The sequence below is a fragment of the Cyprinus carpio genome, chromosome A12, assembly GCF_018340385.1.
Source record: "Cyprinus carpio isolate SPL01 chromosome A12, ASM1834038v1, whole genome shotgun sequence".
Taxonomy (NCBI): Eukaryota; Metazoa; Chordata; class Actinopteri; order Cypriniformes; family Cyprinidae; genus Cyprinus; species Cyprinus carpio.
This window is the reverse complement of record NC_056583.1, coordinates 19,655,972-19,673,854: the sequence shown is the minus strand read 5'-3', so window position 1 is coordinate 19,673,854 and position 17,883 is coordinate 19,655,972. Positions and strand designations below refer to the sequence as shown.

Genomic DNA, 17,883 nt, shown 5'->3' with positions numbered 1-17,883 from the left:
CTCCGTACAATTTCAGCCAAGCAATTTCAGCAACCCCATTGCTTCTTTGTGATCAGGAGCCCCAGGACCTCCCGGTGAACCCTTTATCTCCCGATATGGCTCCGCCCTCACCATCCACTGGACCAATGGGGATCCTGGGCGAGCACCTATCACCCGCTATGTTATAGAGGCCAGGCCCTCAGGTGAGGTTATTTATGATACAAATTTGCACTTTGCCAATAGTGTGTGCACCAATTACTTTCCTCTTGTCTTCAAATGTCCTGTCATTTCTTTAATGTTTGTCTAAGAAGTGTCAAAATGACAAAAATAGAATAAAAATTGTCACGTTCTGTGCACCTAAAATTTTCCACTTTGTTCATTTACACACGAGCAGCTCATGATCCAGTGTTTTCAGTATCTCAGAGCAGCTCAGTTCACAGTGAATGCTGCTCCACTTGAACAGTGACAAAAATAAAACCCAAATAGATATTGAACTGAAATAGGCTAAACTGAATTCAGTACATTGTAGTGAAAAATAACTCAATATTTTCTGATTTAGAAGAGCCAAATCGAGACTTGTATTCAAGGAAATGAGTAAACCTAAATCAAATATTAATTGTCTCTGACATTAAGGCGCATGTTTACCACAAGATCCATTTGGCAGCACATTCATCAACCAAATTCCAAACAAATTCTCCCAAACAATGAAGAGTGATTCCATATGCCTCAGTCTGGAAAAAAGATGCTGACGGCAGCTTGTGTCCGATGAAGGAGATATATCGATGTGAGCGGTCCAATTGAGACAAAGCAGATCCGATTTCCTCAGTGACTGAAGAGAAGCTGTGCTCGGTTGAGAAAAGAGTGAGTTCTGGGGGAGGACAAGATGGGATTGATTTAAAGACCCATACATTAGTGTGATGTGTGCCAGGCCATCTTTGCATGCCGTTCATGTGCCATAGAGGTGGAATATTATTTTCACACTCTGCCCTGAAGATCTAACCCTGTCATTTTTCTACCAGGCCTGGCACATGACACCTCCTCTACTTTCTATCTCTCTTCACTGCTCCTGAAGCCACTTGGGGTTCTCGGTAGCACATTAAACACGTTAGACAAAGCTGAAATGACATGTGATCTATATTGTGATGAAATTTTATTTGATGAGGTCTCATCTTTGAATTATTAGCCCTGACAGCTGCTGCAGTGTTAAACACACACACAAAAAACAGGCACTGTAAATCCCCCCCAAAAATGTAGTAATTATTAACATTTTTCACACCCATGTTGTTTCAAACTTGTATACGGATTTAGAATGACATGAAGGTAAGTAAATAATGACATGGTTTTCATATTTTGTGTGCTGTTTCTCCTAGGAGATCAGACTCATAGAACTTATGACTTATATAAACTTATATGAACAATGAATCACTAGCCTTTTTTCTATTTTTCTAATAAATGTTCCAGATGAAGGCTTGTGGGACATCTTAATCAAGGATATTCCCAAGGAAGTGACATCATATACCTTCAACATGGATATCTTGAAACAGGGAGTCAGCTATGACTTCCGGGTCATCGGGGTGAATGATTATGGTTATGGATCTCCAAGCCAACCGTCACCATCCATATCAGGTTAGTTCAAACCTTCAAAGTGAAAATCAATCTGAAATCATACCAAAGTCAATTCTTCTGTTAATATATACATTTGTTTTTAATTCCAGCACAAAAAGTGTCTCCGTTCTATGAGGAATGGTGGTTTCTGGTGGTGGTGGCTCTGGTCGGCCTCATTTTCATCCTGCTTCTAGTTTTCATCCTCATCATCAGAGGCCAGAGCAAGAAATATGCTAAGAAATCTGACTCAAGTATGTGCCTGTCTGTCTGTCTATCTATCTATCTATCTATCTATCTATCTATCTATCTATCTATCTATCTATCTATCTATCTATCTGTCTATCTATCTATCTATCTATCTGTCTATCTGTCTATCTGTCTGTCTGTCTGTCTGTCTCTCCATCGTTCCTTCTGTCTATCTATTGTTCTGTCTGTTTGTGTCCATCCATCCATTTATCATTCTGTTTGTCTGTCCTTTTTTTCTACCATTCTATCTGTCTATCGTTCTTTCTGTCTGTTTGTGTGTTTGTGTGTGTATATTAGTTTATGTCAAAGGGTCATTCAGGGAGAGGCATGTTGAATGAAAAAGCATTGTTGTTTCTGTGACATCATCAGTGTGGAATGTGTGTGTAAATGTGTGGTCAGCATTTCTGTAGTAAGAGCAGGCAGACCACAACAGTTCTGAGGGGTGGGACAGTCATGTGGGTCACTAAACATGTTAAGGGAGCATGAGATGGCCAGTTTTTGCTTCCATACAAAAACACACTCCATCACACAAATGTCCAACACACACACACACATATGGACCATTCACACAACTCCACCTGCCAGCCCCAAACCGTTTTACCTTAATGAGGGTGTTGAGCTCTAAAAATAGGAAAAATTTAGAGATTATGTGGTTTTGGTGGCATTGCATCCTTTTATTATGATCGACCCCATAACAAAATTAATTTATATTTCAGTTAATTTAGTAAGACCTAAAGCATCACCTTCAGCAGATAAAAATTTGTAACATCTCAGTTTTGGTCCAAACTATGTCTTGATGATCGCTTAATATCTCCATATCTTATCCATACAGGCAACAATTCCAACTGCAATGCACTGACACATGGAGAGATGGTCAGCCTGGACGAGAGCCGTTTCCCTGCCTTGGAACTGAACAATCGACGGTTGTCCGTCAAAAATTCCTTCTGCCGCAAAAATGGTGTCTACACCAGGTCAGTGGACTTTTCTCTCAGTGAAAGTTTTTCAAGCTTTTCAATATGAGCATGCAGGTTTTCAGGGTTTTTAATATGAGCATGCAGGTTTTCGGGGTTTTCAATATGAGCATGCAGGTTTTCAGGGTTTTTAATATGAGCATGCAGGTTTTCGGGGTTTTCAATATGAGCATGCAGGTTTTCAGGGTTTTTAATATGAGCATGCAGGTTTTCAGGGTTTTCAATATGAGCATGCAGGTTTTTAGGGTTTTTAATATGAGCATGCAGGTTTTCAAACTGAAATATGTCAGCTACTGAGTTTTGCATTAAAATGGAATGGTCATAACAAAAATTACTCTGTCTCAATACAGCAATAGCTGCAATTTAAAACGCTAATGGTTACCTGTCACTTTGCCCAGTATGTTGGGTAATTTTATATGAAGTAGTAAATCAATTATCTTATGTGCTTATTTTGTATTTTGCACATAGAACTATTAAACTCCCATAAAGCTCCAACCCTTGTGGCAATAATGAGACCAAAATATAGGAGCTTCTCATTCATCACGGAAAGACTGATGGGATTACCAAATGGCCCTACCTTCATAAGATCCTGCTTTCCATCATAAAACTCAATATAAAAAGTTTCTGTTTTCCACTAATAAGAGCATTTTTCTCTGACAAGTCACAGGCTAAGTGCAATAACAGATTCTGGTTCATGACCTCACCTATACTGCCACAGTTCTTTCTTAAATGGGACTGTTTTAAAATATATGCACAAAACATCTATAGTAGTTATTTTTAAGTTGCACATAGAATTGAAATATTGCAATGTGTTATATTTTAACAATAGTCAAACAATATCATGAATAGGTGTTTACACCTGTAGTAATATATCCAGGTGTGCCAGGTGTATAGATCCATTCCCATTTGAGAAATCTGCCTTATTATCACTCCTTAGTTCTCAGCCTCTGCTCCTCTTTATCCTGGGTCACCTTGAGGAGGATCAAAGGTCCTCTGGTCTTTGAGGGGATGCCAGGCTCTTTCCTCTGGCTGCAGATTAAGGGAGAGGTGTGGGAGGAATGTGCAGATGAAGTTCCACAGGCTTTGTTCTCTCCCGGGTGGAAAGTCTTCAGAGCCTGAGTTAGATTGTGGGCTCACCTACTGAGAGGATCAGGAAAGTAAATAAAGAACCTCATGAAAATCTTAGAGAAGTGACAGGAGCATCACGGTGGAAAGAATCGAAACCGTTGATGTCTGCCCACTGCAGAGAGCTGGTTCAAGTGTGCTGTCTTGCTGTTATAACCTCAATAGTTATGACATTGCATAGCTGAAGTAACACAATACAGATAGCTTCTCTTCTCAAGATACTTGCAGGATTCAAAGACTACCTGCTGAGAAAGAGCTCTGTGATTTAAGATCTAAAAGCGAGTCTTTCTTTTAAGATTCTTCTGACTGACTGTCATGGCATGTCTGCGGTTTCTCAAACACAATCAGAGCAAAAGTTTGGGTACAGTGTACAGCATTTGTTTCCCATTGACTCAGTAGTTCATAAAAAAAAAAATGCACATTTTGTCATAATTTCCATGCCCTTATTTTGTTCCAGGCAATGACTTTCTTTCTTCTGTAGATCTCAAAATAAGATATTTTGTGCTACTTTTTAGTGCTTTTTTTGTCTTGACTGTTCCCATTTAATTTTTATTTTATGAAAAGAGAAGCCAGGAAATTTAAAACCTTTTGTGTATGTGTGTGTTAATGTAAATGACAATACATAACTGAAATAGAAACATTAATAGAAATGTTAAACATAAAGAAAGTAGGTGGCAGGTAATACAGTGGTATATACACCAGTAGTTTATGAGGGGCCACAGTTTTATCTCAGTGATATGGAGAGTGTTGTTTTTAAAGGCTGAGAAGGTATATGGTGTGCTTTAACTCTGTGTTCAAGACGTTTCTGTTCTGGACTGTAGAGAGCTGACCGGGCCTGTTTACATCACTCATGCACACACACACACACACACATCAGTCAACACAATCTGCAGTGTTTCAGCAGTGACAAGCACACCAGCACACATTATTTTTTTCCTAAGGGATTTTAGAAATAAAAATAAAAAATAATCAGATAACTTGTACACAAATAGACTGCAAACATCGGGCAAATCACAGGCGCAGTATGTAGAGTTTGTTTTGGGAAAAGAATTACAAATGTGATCAATATTTTTCTTATCTTTGTTGTGTATCCTTAAAATCATAGTGAAACTTGTACAAAACACTTACAGTAAAATGATTTTTAAAGGTTTCTCAGAGAGTAACTGAAATATTTTAGGTTTTCACGCTGAAAACCGCAGTCAGTAAAAGAGGTTTTTATATTTTTAATAGCTGATGCATAATCTAGAATTCACAGGGTTTTTTTCTTAGCTCCTCTCCACTGCTGCAGCACAGAGACTTAATTATGCAGAAACCCCTTGAAGCTGGCAACTAACAGTGGTCCCATGATGATCCCAGAATCGCCTCTCAATACAAACACACACTGTACTTCATTCACCTAACAAAGACACAAGTGTTTGCAGTTGGAACTACTGACAAATCTTTTCTAAAGATGCTTTATACTTCACTCAGATATTGCTTTTTTCGTGTGTGTGTGTGTGTGTGCGTGTGTATAATATATAATATAATATTTATAAAATGTAATAATCTTTATATATATATATATATATATATATATATATATATATATATAAGGCATGGCAAAAAATAGCATAAATGAAACATCTTTGTATCAGACCTTGCTTAAATATTACATATATATATATATATATATATATATATATATATATATATATATATATATATATATATATATACATATATACATATATACATATATATATTTGTATGTGTGTGTGTGTGTGTGTGTGTGTGTGTGTGTGTGTGTGTGTGTGTTTGTGTATGTAAAAGTAATATGTTTAATGTAAGTAAGACATTTTAGGCAGTATTCATCCTGTGCTTATAAAAATGGTGTCGTGCCACATCTTTTGCTCAGGTCACCTCCCCGACCCAGTCCAGGCAGTCTGCACTACTCAGATGAGGATGTCAGCACCAAGTACAATGACCTGATCCCAGCAGAGAGCAGCAGTCTCACAGAGAAGCCGTCAGAGATCTCAGATTCACAGGTAACATGCCTTCTGTCATGAGATGTTATCAGTCTGTGTATGTGTGTAATATATGTTAGAGGGACAGTTCACCCACTAATTCTGACCTCAATTACTCACCCTCATTTCATTTCAAGATGATTTAAAGCTTTAAAAAGGATGTAAAAGCATTGTGCATATAGACTTATGAACAACTTTTATTGTACTTTTCTGATTATGGTGCTTTTGCCTCCTTTCTGAATCATGAAAACTTCAGTTTTTGTGTTCCTCAGAAGCTCTGAAAACAACATGAGGGTGAGTAAATAATGATAAAATCTTCATTTTGGGGTAAATTGTCCCTTTAACCTCCAAGCAGCATTTCTAATGCTAAATCTAGTCACATTAATTTAGAATAGGACCTGTTGAAATTCCCTTATCACACACTTTTATAAGGACTAGGACTCGCTTTCTCATAAGTAGGATACAGCCCTGCAGGAAAGGTCTGTTATACCCTACTTGAGATTTTGGCTGTCTTACTTGCGCATGGCTTCAATCCAGGTTAGGTCCTGGGTGGTTAGTTTTCTTTTTATCATGTCCAGAACATTCTGCTGCATCCTAGTTCATTCTCTACATACTTTGTGTCCTGAGGCACATGTTGGAAAATCTGTGGTAGACTTGAGAACAAAACACAGTGTGCAGCACACAGGAACTGTAAAAAAAAAAAAAAAAAAATTCCTCACATAAATACACAAAGATTAAAGTGTGAGAACTGGAAGGCTTTGGTTGGACTCTCTCCACATCTCTCAATTGAGCCTTTAGCTGACATGATGAGCAAATGCTATTCAGTTTGAGTTGTGTGAAAGTCTAGCATTGGCATTTACTAAATCAAACTCGCAGACTGGCAAAGAGAGCAAGAAACACACACATCAATCTGTCTGCCTGTCTGTGTATGTATATGTGTGTCTGGGTGGGTGTGTGTGTGTGTGTGTGTATAGTCGTTGTTAGTGAATTTGAATTGATTCAATGTCTGTGAATGTGCGCATATATTTTAGCTTTTAATGTAGTTAATGCAATCCCATTTTTGAGCCAGAAATATAAATTGAAATATATTTTATAGCAGTATGTTGTTTCTAGATTTATTTCCTGTTATTCTTACTAACAAATAATTTAAAAATATATATAATTAATAGTGGGAAATTGTGTATTTCCCAAAGGATTTCAAGCATTTCATTTCATTTAAATTGTTAGTGCGCTATCACCATCACCCTCTCAGAACTCCCAAAATGCACATCATGTCAAACAAAAGCTCTAAACTTTTCGTCTCGTCCTCGCCCTTCGCTGACACCTCCTGCCTCCACCTTCTAGATTGCTGGCATCCGGCCACCTTTGACTCGTGGTTGGAAACAGAGCATCTCCTGTTCCCCTTCTGCTCCTGCTAAAGTCTGGTGTCATCACCATCAGGCAGAGTGAGGAGAGAGGCTGGAATCTCTCTTTGAAGTTTTATTGAGCGGATAACTCCAGGCTATTGCAGATCCATTGGGCTGTCTCCAAAAGAGCCAGAGTCACCACAGAGCGTATAATACTGTCATTGTTCAGGAACTCTTAAAGACAGCTCAAATTTATTTGGCAAGGCCACAAACCTGAGCAGCCAGCTCTGCCTTTAAATTAACACATGGAACATGAATGAGATGTTGGACAGGTGTAATTCTGTAGTCATTTGAGTGTGTTGGACACAAAGTTTATTTTATATCTGATTTTGAGCTGCTTTTGGTTTTTTGGAAATGCTGGCGCTACAGCTGCAGCTAACAGCAGGGATTGTTAGGGCAGCTTTCCATGTCAAAGCATCTTTGTTTTAATTGGCTCTCTGATGATCATCCCAGCATCACACCATCAACTCTGTGAGATTCTTCCCAGTGAGGGCCTGAAATAGCTCATGGAAAATTTTTGCTTCTCATCAATTACTCTTATGTCATAGTGAAAATTTAGATTTAATTTGGAGAAAAGTGTGCATTTTGACGATATTTTTATTTTTATTTATTTTATTTTTTTTTCTCAAAAATGGCGTAACACTTGAGCTGATTGTGGTGGTAATCTAAAATTAAGCTACTTTTAATTTAATATAATTCTATTATGGTCTAACTTTTTAATCTTTGTTATGCACAATGTAAACCTAAAAACATTAACTAAGTCAAAGTAACTTGAGAATTTTTAATTTGGCAGGTAGTTTTTTTATTCATACATTAAAATAATTTTCAGTATATGATTAAATATCCTTAAACGTAAGATTTGTAAAATGAATTTTTGTTTCACAAAAAAAACAAAAAAAAAAAACAGTGTGGAACATGTTGTTAAGTAGATTTTTACTGTATTTTATTACTTGCACTTTTTGAAACCTCTTGGTGTTACATATGCAATTTGGAAATGATCCCTTTGATTAGGAAAAAATATCACCCTTTGAAGTAATTTCAGAGCAAATACAGAATACCGTGTAAAAACAACAACAACAACAACAAAAAACTACTGTTCAAAATATAAGGGTTGATAAGATTTTTAATGTTTTTGAAAGAAGTTCACTGAGGCTGCATTTATTTGATCAAAAATACAGTAAAAGTGATAATATTGTTAAAATTTAAAATAACTGTTTTCTATTTTGATTTATTTTAAAATTTAATTTATACCTGTAATGGCAAAGCTGAATTTTCAGCATCATTACTCTAGTCTTCAGTGTTACATGATCCTTCAGAAATCATTCTAATATGCTGATTTGCTGTTCAAGAAACATTTCTTAAGATTATTAAAGTTGAAGATGTATTTTTTTTAGATTCTTTGATGAATAGAAAGTTCAAAAGAACAGCATTTATTTGAAATATAAATATTTTGTAACATATGAATGTCTTTCAGTTTTGATCAATGCACCATTGTGTAATAAAAATACTTCTTACAAACTTTTGAACAGTATGAAGTTATCATGTTTGGCTATATTACTCAGCCCTAATAACAGTGCGCCTTTGTCTGTCCGACCGCCTGCTGTGCTTAATATTCTAATGGATCGGTGGAATGGGAGACATAGACACTTACACACTCCTCTCCTTCAGTTAATCCATATCTGTGCTGCAATAGGATTTCTTCCTCTCCCATTCTCCATCCGTCTCTGTAGATATATGAGTGGGGGTGGGTTTGTTTTGGCAGCTTTGAAACCTAAATCTAGCTTTTTTTTTTTTTTTTGAGCAGATTAGACAGAAATATAACACATGTAATGCCTCTTTAGTGCATCTGCTGCAGAAAGAAAACAGCCCATACTCTTGTGTTAAACATATTTAGACTCCATGTATTTCTATCACAAAGTCAGACGCAGTGTCTCTATTTAAATGTAGTTCCACAGAGAAAGTGACGTTTCATACATTTTAAAGGGATTTCTGTAGGGCAGGGTTTACACTCAAACCAGGATTTTCCGGGAGGGAACATCTTGCCCCACTTTCTCTCTCTGCAGGAGACAAAACATACGTGCCAAACAGCCAGTTCCAGTAAGAACAGATCCTCCCATCTGAGAAGTCATTAACCAGACCCATCACAATCTGTCATCAGCTTTTATTTTGTTATTATTTTTTTGTGTTTTGTTGAAAATCTTGGCATATACAGTTGTTTGGGATTTTTTTTGTGGCCTGAAACTTATTTTAGTCCAAGTTCATGAAGGCATGAATCACACTGACCTTGGCCTTTAGTAATTTTTAAATTTTTTATTAGTGATGCTTACATACTATTGTTCATACTTATGATGAGATCTTCTGAAAAATAAGCAAACACCCTAGCAGCCGCCAAGCAGTATTTTTTAAGTTTATAATACTATTTATTATTTTTGTATTTTTTTTTTTTTTATTAAAATATTCCGTTCAAAATTATTGTACTATTACATTTTTACATTTATTTAATGAAGTATGCGATTTCTTCAGTGTGTTTGTTTGAGTAAAATGACTGAATGTACCAACCAAGTGTTTTGTCCTGTCACGTGTACAAATCAGCAGCTGAATTGGTTTTAACTTTCATCTGGATTCTCCCTCCAGGTGGTTTGGCATAGCTGCTCTTTACAGCACTAATATCACAGCTGATGTGCTCTGATTTGATTATTTTTCATCAAATAGATTTCTGTGGTATTTTAGTTTTCTGCTGTATGTTAAATGTAACACATTATGCTATCTTAGAGACATATTGTTGGGTTTTTTGTCAAACAAGCTTGAAAATAGTATTGGTATGGATCATGGCTGGATGGAGGAGATAGAATAACAGAGGAGTGGATGAATGCAAACAAACATTTTTTGGAGGAGAGAACAGCTGTCACGTCCTGCATGTGTCAGCAGGGGAGGGCAGGAGTAGGTCACAGCTCTCTGTGTCAACCGACATGTTTTGATGACCACACACACACACACATACACACACAATGTGTCAGCATGCAGCTTTAGTTTCTGAGCTTGTCTTTGCTGTGAGGTCACACTGAACAGAGAAAGCTTTCAAAGCTGAATTTCAGATTACAGGGCTTTTGTTTGCTGCTTATTGAGTTGTTGAATTTGCTGGTATGACTGGAATGTCTCTCATTAAAACACTGCAGTCATATGAGAAGCTAAAATCAGCACATGCTCAATAATAGATGCATGATGCTACAAATCCATGATCAATTCAATAATATTTTGTGCTTTTTACATTTATATGCTTATGTGTGCATGCATGTGATTAACTATATGTATGATTAATATATGATTAAAAATCCCCCTGTTCTATTATAAATAATCATTAAAAATATAATTTATTATAAAATTTCATGGTAACAATGTTAATGGGAAACTGTAATTCTGTGTGTATAATTATAGACATGATATTTATTCTTGATCAATGAATAAAAAAGTGAAAAATTTTAGATTATCTTCAGATTTTTCATGAATTTTCTCTTATGTACAGAGATACAAAATAATATGCCCTTCTATCATGTTGATTTTGTTTTTCCACAAAAGTTTTTGCCATTTAAAAAAAAAAAAAAAGAAGAAGAAGAATTGAAAGATCCAGTAGGTCTTTGGCATGAAATCTGATGCTCTGATTTTAAGGGGATGTGGGGCTGGTTTGGTGGAAACTGCTTTCCTCTCTGGAATTTGAACAGAGGCATGTGTGTCACATATGTGTGTATGTTACAATAATGGTGGACTGGAGAGATCTGAGCATTGTTAGTCTTTTTACTACAGACAAAGACAAAGAGAAATGTTAAACTTTTTTTAATGTAGTGATCTTATCATCTATGTGTTTTGCATTAATTCAGTGAGAGGTAGAAGTGTAATACAGTTCTGTAGATTCTGTTTGTTTCCATTCATTTCACATTGTCACACAGTGAAAGACTTCAAATGACAGTGTTGCTCTTTAACAGGGTGGATTAAACTTGATTAAAATATTTTTTTTTATTAATAACAGACTCAAAGATTGTGTCAAACAATGGAGCAAGAGTCTAGCTATTCAGAAAGATCAGAATCAATCCCTAAAAGTAGCATTTGGAAATTCCCAGATTGAATTTCTGATGGGGGGATTGAAAAAAGTGGTGGTGAGGATAGATGAGTCTTCTTAAAACGATATGCAAACCCTAAAAGCCTGAGCTATTATGGTTCTTATTTTCATCTTTTTCCTCTCCAGTTGGCAATTGGCAGTTGCTTGGTACTTTAGCATTCAACTGTGGTGAACTTCATCAGCCAGCTCTAGAAGTGTGAGCCAGATATGTCAGAATGAGGAGAGTGAAGGTGTTGTAACAAATGTGGTGGTGGAAGACAAAGATTGATGGAGAGCAGACCTTCATACAGGTGGCCTTTGTTCTCGTGCAGAGAGCGGTCTCAGCAAAGAGTGTAGGAGGCTGTCATGAGGAACCTTCTCAAGATTGTTCCAAGAAATGCATTAAAATGTCAAAGAAAGTGTTGAGAAGTATTCTCAACCTGCATTACCCTTACAAAAGAGTATAATGGTACCAGCCTGCTGATCAAAACTTTTTCTAATGGTATACAGTAGGGACCAAAAGTCTTGAATTGTTTATTATTATTATTATTATTATTATTATTATTATTATTATTATTATTATTATTATTATTATTATTAAGATGAATGTATATATTAAGTAAAAGAAAGACATTACAAATACTGAATGTTAAAACTGGATATTATTTTTCATTGAATGTTTAACTCAAATTGTTATTCTGATAATATGGGTTTATTATGAAATAAATTGCATTAAATTAATATTTGTAACAAATCTGATATACCAGTACTTTTTTTGTAACAGTAATGCACCATTTTTAAAAAGAAGCCATTGTTTGTCCCATGAAATATGACTTAGGGCCCATACTGCACTGCTTTAAACCCCATGTCTCTGTTTACCTCTAGGAGGCGCTTGTTTTCTCCTTTAAGACTGGGGGCCTCCATACTCTTCCAACTCAAATGGTGAGGATGTGCATTGTGCGTTGACTGACAGGAAGTCTCCTCTTAGTGCTTGTCCATTCCTATCCTCTCCATTAGGTTCATGCATACATGGTCAAAACCCCACCACGTGGATTTGTGACCCCCTAAACGCAACGTGTGACTGGTACAGAGGGTGCAGTGGTATAAGCAATGAGGTTATTTTTAAATGAAAGATAGAGGCTTTTTTGGTTCTTCCCTTTTTTTTCCTTTTTTTTTTTTTTTTTCCTTGGGTCATTTATGACAGATTCAAAAGTAAGGTGTGTGGTCTGTTGCATTTTAAGACTTCTTTCCTACAGTAAATAAAGCTTTGATGGTTTGTGGAAAGACATTAGAGATTGCAAGTATAATCTAATAGAATAATTAATTGGATTTTGTTAATTTAATCAGGTACCATCATGTCTGTTGTTTGATACAACTAAATGAGCTCTTGCTAAATAGTTCTAATGGTCTTGAGAGCTTGTCAGTGTCCCTTTAGATTATAAACACTGTAAAGCTTTACAGTATTTTACTGAACATTGAAGTGGTAACTTGATGTTTGTTTTACCTAGATGCAGTGATAATCAGATTAAATCAAATGTTTTGGGACCAAATTAATTAACTCAAATCAGTCATTTTCACCAAACTCACACTTGTCAGCCATGATTTATGTTCTTTTAATCTTTATTAACACCCATTTTAGCCATTCTTTTGTCAATTCAGAAACAAACTGCTATTGCAAATAGCACACATGATAGTCGGATAACTCAAATGTTATGAATTATCATTTATAATTATTACAAATACTCTACATTATATGTTGATATATTTTCAAAATGTAATTTATTCCTGTAAAATCAAAGCTCATGGCAAAACGTCACATGATCCATTTTTTTTTTTATATTATCATCAATCCTGAAAACAGTTGTGCTGCTATTTTTGCGGAAACTGTGATTTTTCAAGAGTAGAAAGTTCAAAGGAACAGCATCAACAAATGAATTTAATGCATTTTTCCTGACCACAAACTTTGAACTTTAGTGTCAAAGTAACAAATAATGATTATTTCTAGTGCAGCCTCTGATTCTGTGGATTGATCCCGGAAACCTACTCACATCATCCTTCCTTAAAATTGAGATTGTTGAAGTGATTCTGTCTCAGTCACTCATACTTTCTCTCTTTCTCAACCACCAGGGCAGTGACAGTGAATACGAGGTGGAACCCAACCGCCAGAAGACGCATTCTTTCGTCAACCACTACATCAGTGACCCCACCTACTACAACTCCTGGCGCAGACAGCAGAAGGGAATCTCCCGAGCACAGGCCTACAACTATACCGAGTCGGAGTCCGGAGAGCCCGAAAACTCCACTCCTCCACCGCCTCTGCCCCCTCTACCGCCATTCCCCCCGCAGCTAAGTTCCCCTACGCCCCAAAGCCAGTCCCAGGCTGGCAGCCTTTTTAGACCCAAAGGCAGCCGGACTCCCACTCCTTCCCAGCAGAGCTCCAACCCACCCAGTCAGCACGGCACACTTTATCGGCCCCCGAGCAGCTTGGCCCCAGGTTCCCGGGCCCCCATCGCTGGCTTCTCCTCCTTTGTTTGATTGAATGAAGATATCGGTACATGGAAATACAAAACAAAGGCAGGGGATTGCTTACTTTCCCCAATGCCTGATCAAACTCACGTCTATTGAAAAACGACAACAAACATCAGCCCTGGATTTGTTGTTCTTTAATTGTCATTGCAAGCTGACTTTTATTTTTATATACTTTCTTTGATCACCCATTTTGTTTTCTTTCGTTTAGGTTTCTGTTTTGTTTCTCTGCTTGTGAGTTCAAAGCGTTTCACTCAAAATGAAAGACAATCACTTGGAAAGACACTTAAACGCATCGATGAGCTTTGTTTGTTTTGGTTTGGGGTTTTTTGTGCTGCTTGAACAAACTGCATGACTTTTTTGTGGTTCAAACAATTATTTTCGTTTGCTTCTTCATTTTGTTGTCATTGGTTCTTTTGTTTTATTTAGTTCCACAAGAGAGTATAACACCAACACTAAGTTATAAATGCTGGACAAACGCACTGACACATGAAAAATACATTTAAAAAGGCTATGGAGAAAATCTCAGCACTTGGACCACATCAAGAAAAAAATGCTAAATAGTGATTTGTACTGTGGTATTTTTGTTCTTACACAGATGACAAAGTACTGTAGTGATTATGAGTGGTTAAAGTTCATTTGACTAGGGAGAATGATCTGATAAAGACCCGCCTGCACATGTTTGAGTTGGAAAGCATCATTTATTGATGTAACAGGTCAGTTTTCACCAGTACTCTGAAAAGGCCAAAGGTCAAATTAAGTGCTTCACGCTAATCTGTGTTTTGAATGTTTTTCCGGAGGTGAAATGTAGATTGTTCGTAAAGTTGAACACAAGTATATTTTCCCTTGTGAAACTTATGGAAGGCCAAATATGTAAGAGTCTGATTCACTATGATATTATTATACTAGCGCTCTGGATTATTTCAGATTCAGAGTCATTTATGTTAGCAGCAGGTGTGTATGTGTGTATGTGGTGGGCGGGGTCATTTGTTGCTCCTTTTGATTTGACTCTATGATGTCATCCTGAGCTTCAGGTTGCACTTCCGCCGTGCAAACGGTAACGTCGGACACAAACGTCAACAAACGGCAGTGGATATCAGATATTTGCCAGCATCTCAGGCGGAGCTGGATGTCAAACATACCCATCAAAGAGTTCCTGTTCAAAAACCTCTCCGATTTTCCCTTTCCTGATCATCTGGCAAGATATAACATCATAGAAGCTGATGACATTTCAAAGATTGTGCAGTCAAGCAAATGTATTGTACCTGTGAACTTCATATTTTTCACTACTTCGCTTTGACGCGGCTATTCAAAGTTACTGAAGATAAAAGAAAATGGACTAAGGGACCCAACACAACGCCAGCAGAGAACTGAATGGCACTTGCACAGCTTACTTGTGAGGTTTAATGATGTTGTTTGCTCTTTCTTTTCCGTGAAGTGATTTTACTGTCTGTATAAACAAGGTCAATCACATGCTCAGTCTGCCTGAACACAGTATATTCCTAAATAAATTATGTTTTCTGCAAACGTTACTGGTTTGAACATTGAAAATGGCCATTTGGCCATATGAGAAGTGAGCATTCAGGGGTCATGAATGACTAACATAGGAGAGGAAGTGGGTAAATCTGAGTGAAAGTGTCCTTAAAATTACATCAGTTGTTGAGACATTACCGCAGATACTATGACTGCATCTTAACCAGGAGCAACAAGCAATTTAAAGGTTCCACTTCTATATAGAGTTTTTGTCCTGACCAACCCTATTTTATTGGTGCTAGTCCAACTGGTAAACCAACATAGCCACATGAAGCTGGACCCTCTGATGGACATGTATGTGGCCTGTCACTCAAGGTTTCCCATCTTGTTGCTCTCTTTGGGTCAGTGAGTGTGGATAAATTGAATCAGCAGACCTTTGAAATCCTGTTATGTTGGAAGCATCTGTTGCCTCCAGTCAGCCTACAGTCACACTGCTCCCCTCAAGTTCAGAGAGAATAAAGCCAATCAGCCATGATTCAACTGCACAACTGCATGACAACTGCAAAAATGGTGTGAACTCTTTCCTCTTGTTTCTCCCTTTCCAAATCCCGAATTTTGTATCCTTATTATGGCAAGAATAAGACAAAAACCCCTGTGTTTATACATTAATGATGACAGAGGCAGAACAGGACAGGAATGTGTATAAATGGAGGGAGATTCCACATCATACTCATCCCAGTGTAAGTCCATTTTGTGTCCTGTTAAACCTAATTTCCTGCTTAAAGCTCATTTTTGTGATTTAAATACAGCAGATGAACTAAATATAACACGCTATAATGGCAACTGTTGGGTCCTAAAAATGGCTCTAAGAATTTCAGTGGAGGAACTTGTTTCAAAGTGCAGAGGAAAATTCTTGATGTTTTATTCAAAGGTGCTAGTAAAGCTCTGCAGCAGCAATTCTTGCTTAAACCATGCATCTGCAGTCACTTCCTGTTTGAGGTTACTTATAATTTTGTGTTAATTATTAACTTACATTATTTCCCTCTTTCACAGAAGGCTAATATGCACCATGTTGAGATCAAACGGCTGGATAAATGCTTTTGATGGCAATTATAGAGTAGGGGTTTTACCACTGGATATGAGCCCATTGATATGAGCCAATTGAATCATTGACTTTAGGTGGGCCATTTGGATTTCAGTATTTCTTACATGAAATATTCACTGTTGTACTTAGATGTTATTGGATAATTTGAATGTTATTTTGCTTGTTTTTTGTAATTTTATTCTTTTTGAATCCTGACGTGATGGTTGGACAGTGTGTGTGTGTGTGTGTGTGTGTGTGTGTGTGTGTGTGTGTGTGTGTAGGATGCAATGAGAAAGGGAGAATGACAATGTTTAGATGCACTATATTTTTTTCTTCACTTTCTGTATGAGGGAGATTTGGCATGCAAAATATATTGTACAAAAATAAGCTGTTGGTCTTTTTTTATGTGTGATAGTGGGAATTTTAACACATTTTGCCTTTCAAATCTGTGTAGAACTTAAACCAAAAGATGTGTTTTGAAAAGAGAGAGTGGACATAAAGGTCTATTCAGACATACATTTTTTTTTTTTTTTTTTTTTATCGCATAAGATGTTTAAAGGGCCCACATTTCATTGTATGCCAGTTTGCAAATATGACCACTGGAGTCGTATGTCACTGTGAATCACCCGGCTGGAGAGGATGTATGTTGTTGGGTTTGTCACATTTGTTTAGTGTGGTTATTGCGTCAACATCAATCCACTTAGTAACTGTAACCACAGCTGCAATCAAACAGAATTTTAGTGTTTTTTTAATTTATTCTCAGACAAAAGGTGATCTTTGTTACTGTTGACCTTGTTTTAGTTCATTGTATTATCTTTATAATAATAATAATAATAATAATAATAATTATTATTATTATTATATTATTATTTTTTATTTTTGTGTTTTCATGTGGTGTGGATTACTTCATCAATATTATATACCAGTGCTGAATCTAAGGACTTTTAAAATGCCTAAAATGGGATATATTGTATTATAATGAGTGTTTAGAGCCACATAGTGTACTATGTGATCAAATATGTATATTCTGTACTAGACAATATATAAATAAGAAACAATCACTTGAAGGAGCTCTTGTGCTGTCAATGATCATCTGGCTTTGGCTAAAATTCTTTGTCTTTGGAGGAAAAAAGAAGAAGAAGAAGAAGAAGAAGTAGAAGAAGAAGAAGAAGAAGAAGAAGAAGAAGAAGAATAAGAAGAAGATGATGACCTGATGACAGAATTATATTATTTTCTAAATCAAATGAAACAAAGTCAAACAAACCAATTTGTGAAATTATTTATATTTCTTTAAATCTCACCATCTATGCTTACTATTAATATAAAATATATTGATTGTATATTATAATATATATTATCATTGATATTAAAA

At 36.5% G+C, this 17,883-nt stretch overlaps 1 protein-coding gene across 4 annotated transcripts in view; it reads left to right on the top strand.

The window, feature by feature from the left end:
* Positions 1 to 17,502, top strand: part of LOC109096312 (protein sidekick-2-like) — a 266,779-nt gene extending 249,277 nt beyond the window's left edge. For 2 of the 4 annotated variants that reach the window (XM_042768022.1, XM_042768021.1), the window contains exons 40-46: positions 57 to 182; positions 1,441 to 1,605; positions 1,695 to 1,835; positions 2,663 to 2,801; positions 5,821 to 5,950; positions 12,314 to 12,370; positions 13,556 to 17,502. In XM_042768022.1, coding sequence (XP_042623956.1) covers positions 57 to 182; positions 1,441 to 1,605; positions 1,695 to 1,835; positions 2,663 to 2,801; positions 5,821 to 5,950; positions 12,314 to 12,370; positions 13,556 to 13,963 — 1,166 coding nt within the window. In that variant the 3' untranslated portion in view covers positions 13,964 to 17,502. The remainder of the gene's footprint in view (positions 1 to 56; positions 183 to 1,440; positions 1,606 to 1,694; positions 1,836 to 2,662; positions 2,802 to 5,820; positions 5,951 to 12,313; positions 12,371 to 13,555) is intronic. The other 2 variants (XM_042768024.1, XM_042768023.1) reach the window with 1 other exon arrangement.
* Positions 17,503 to 17,883: the final 381 nt, after the last annotated feature.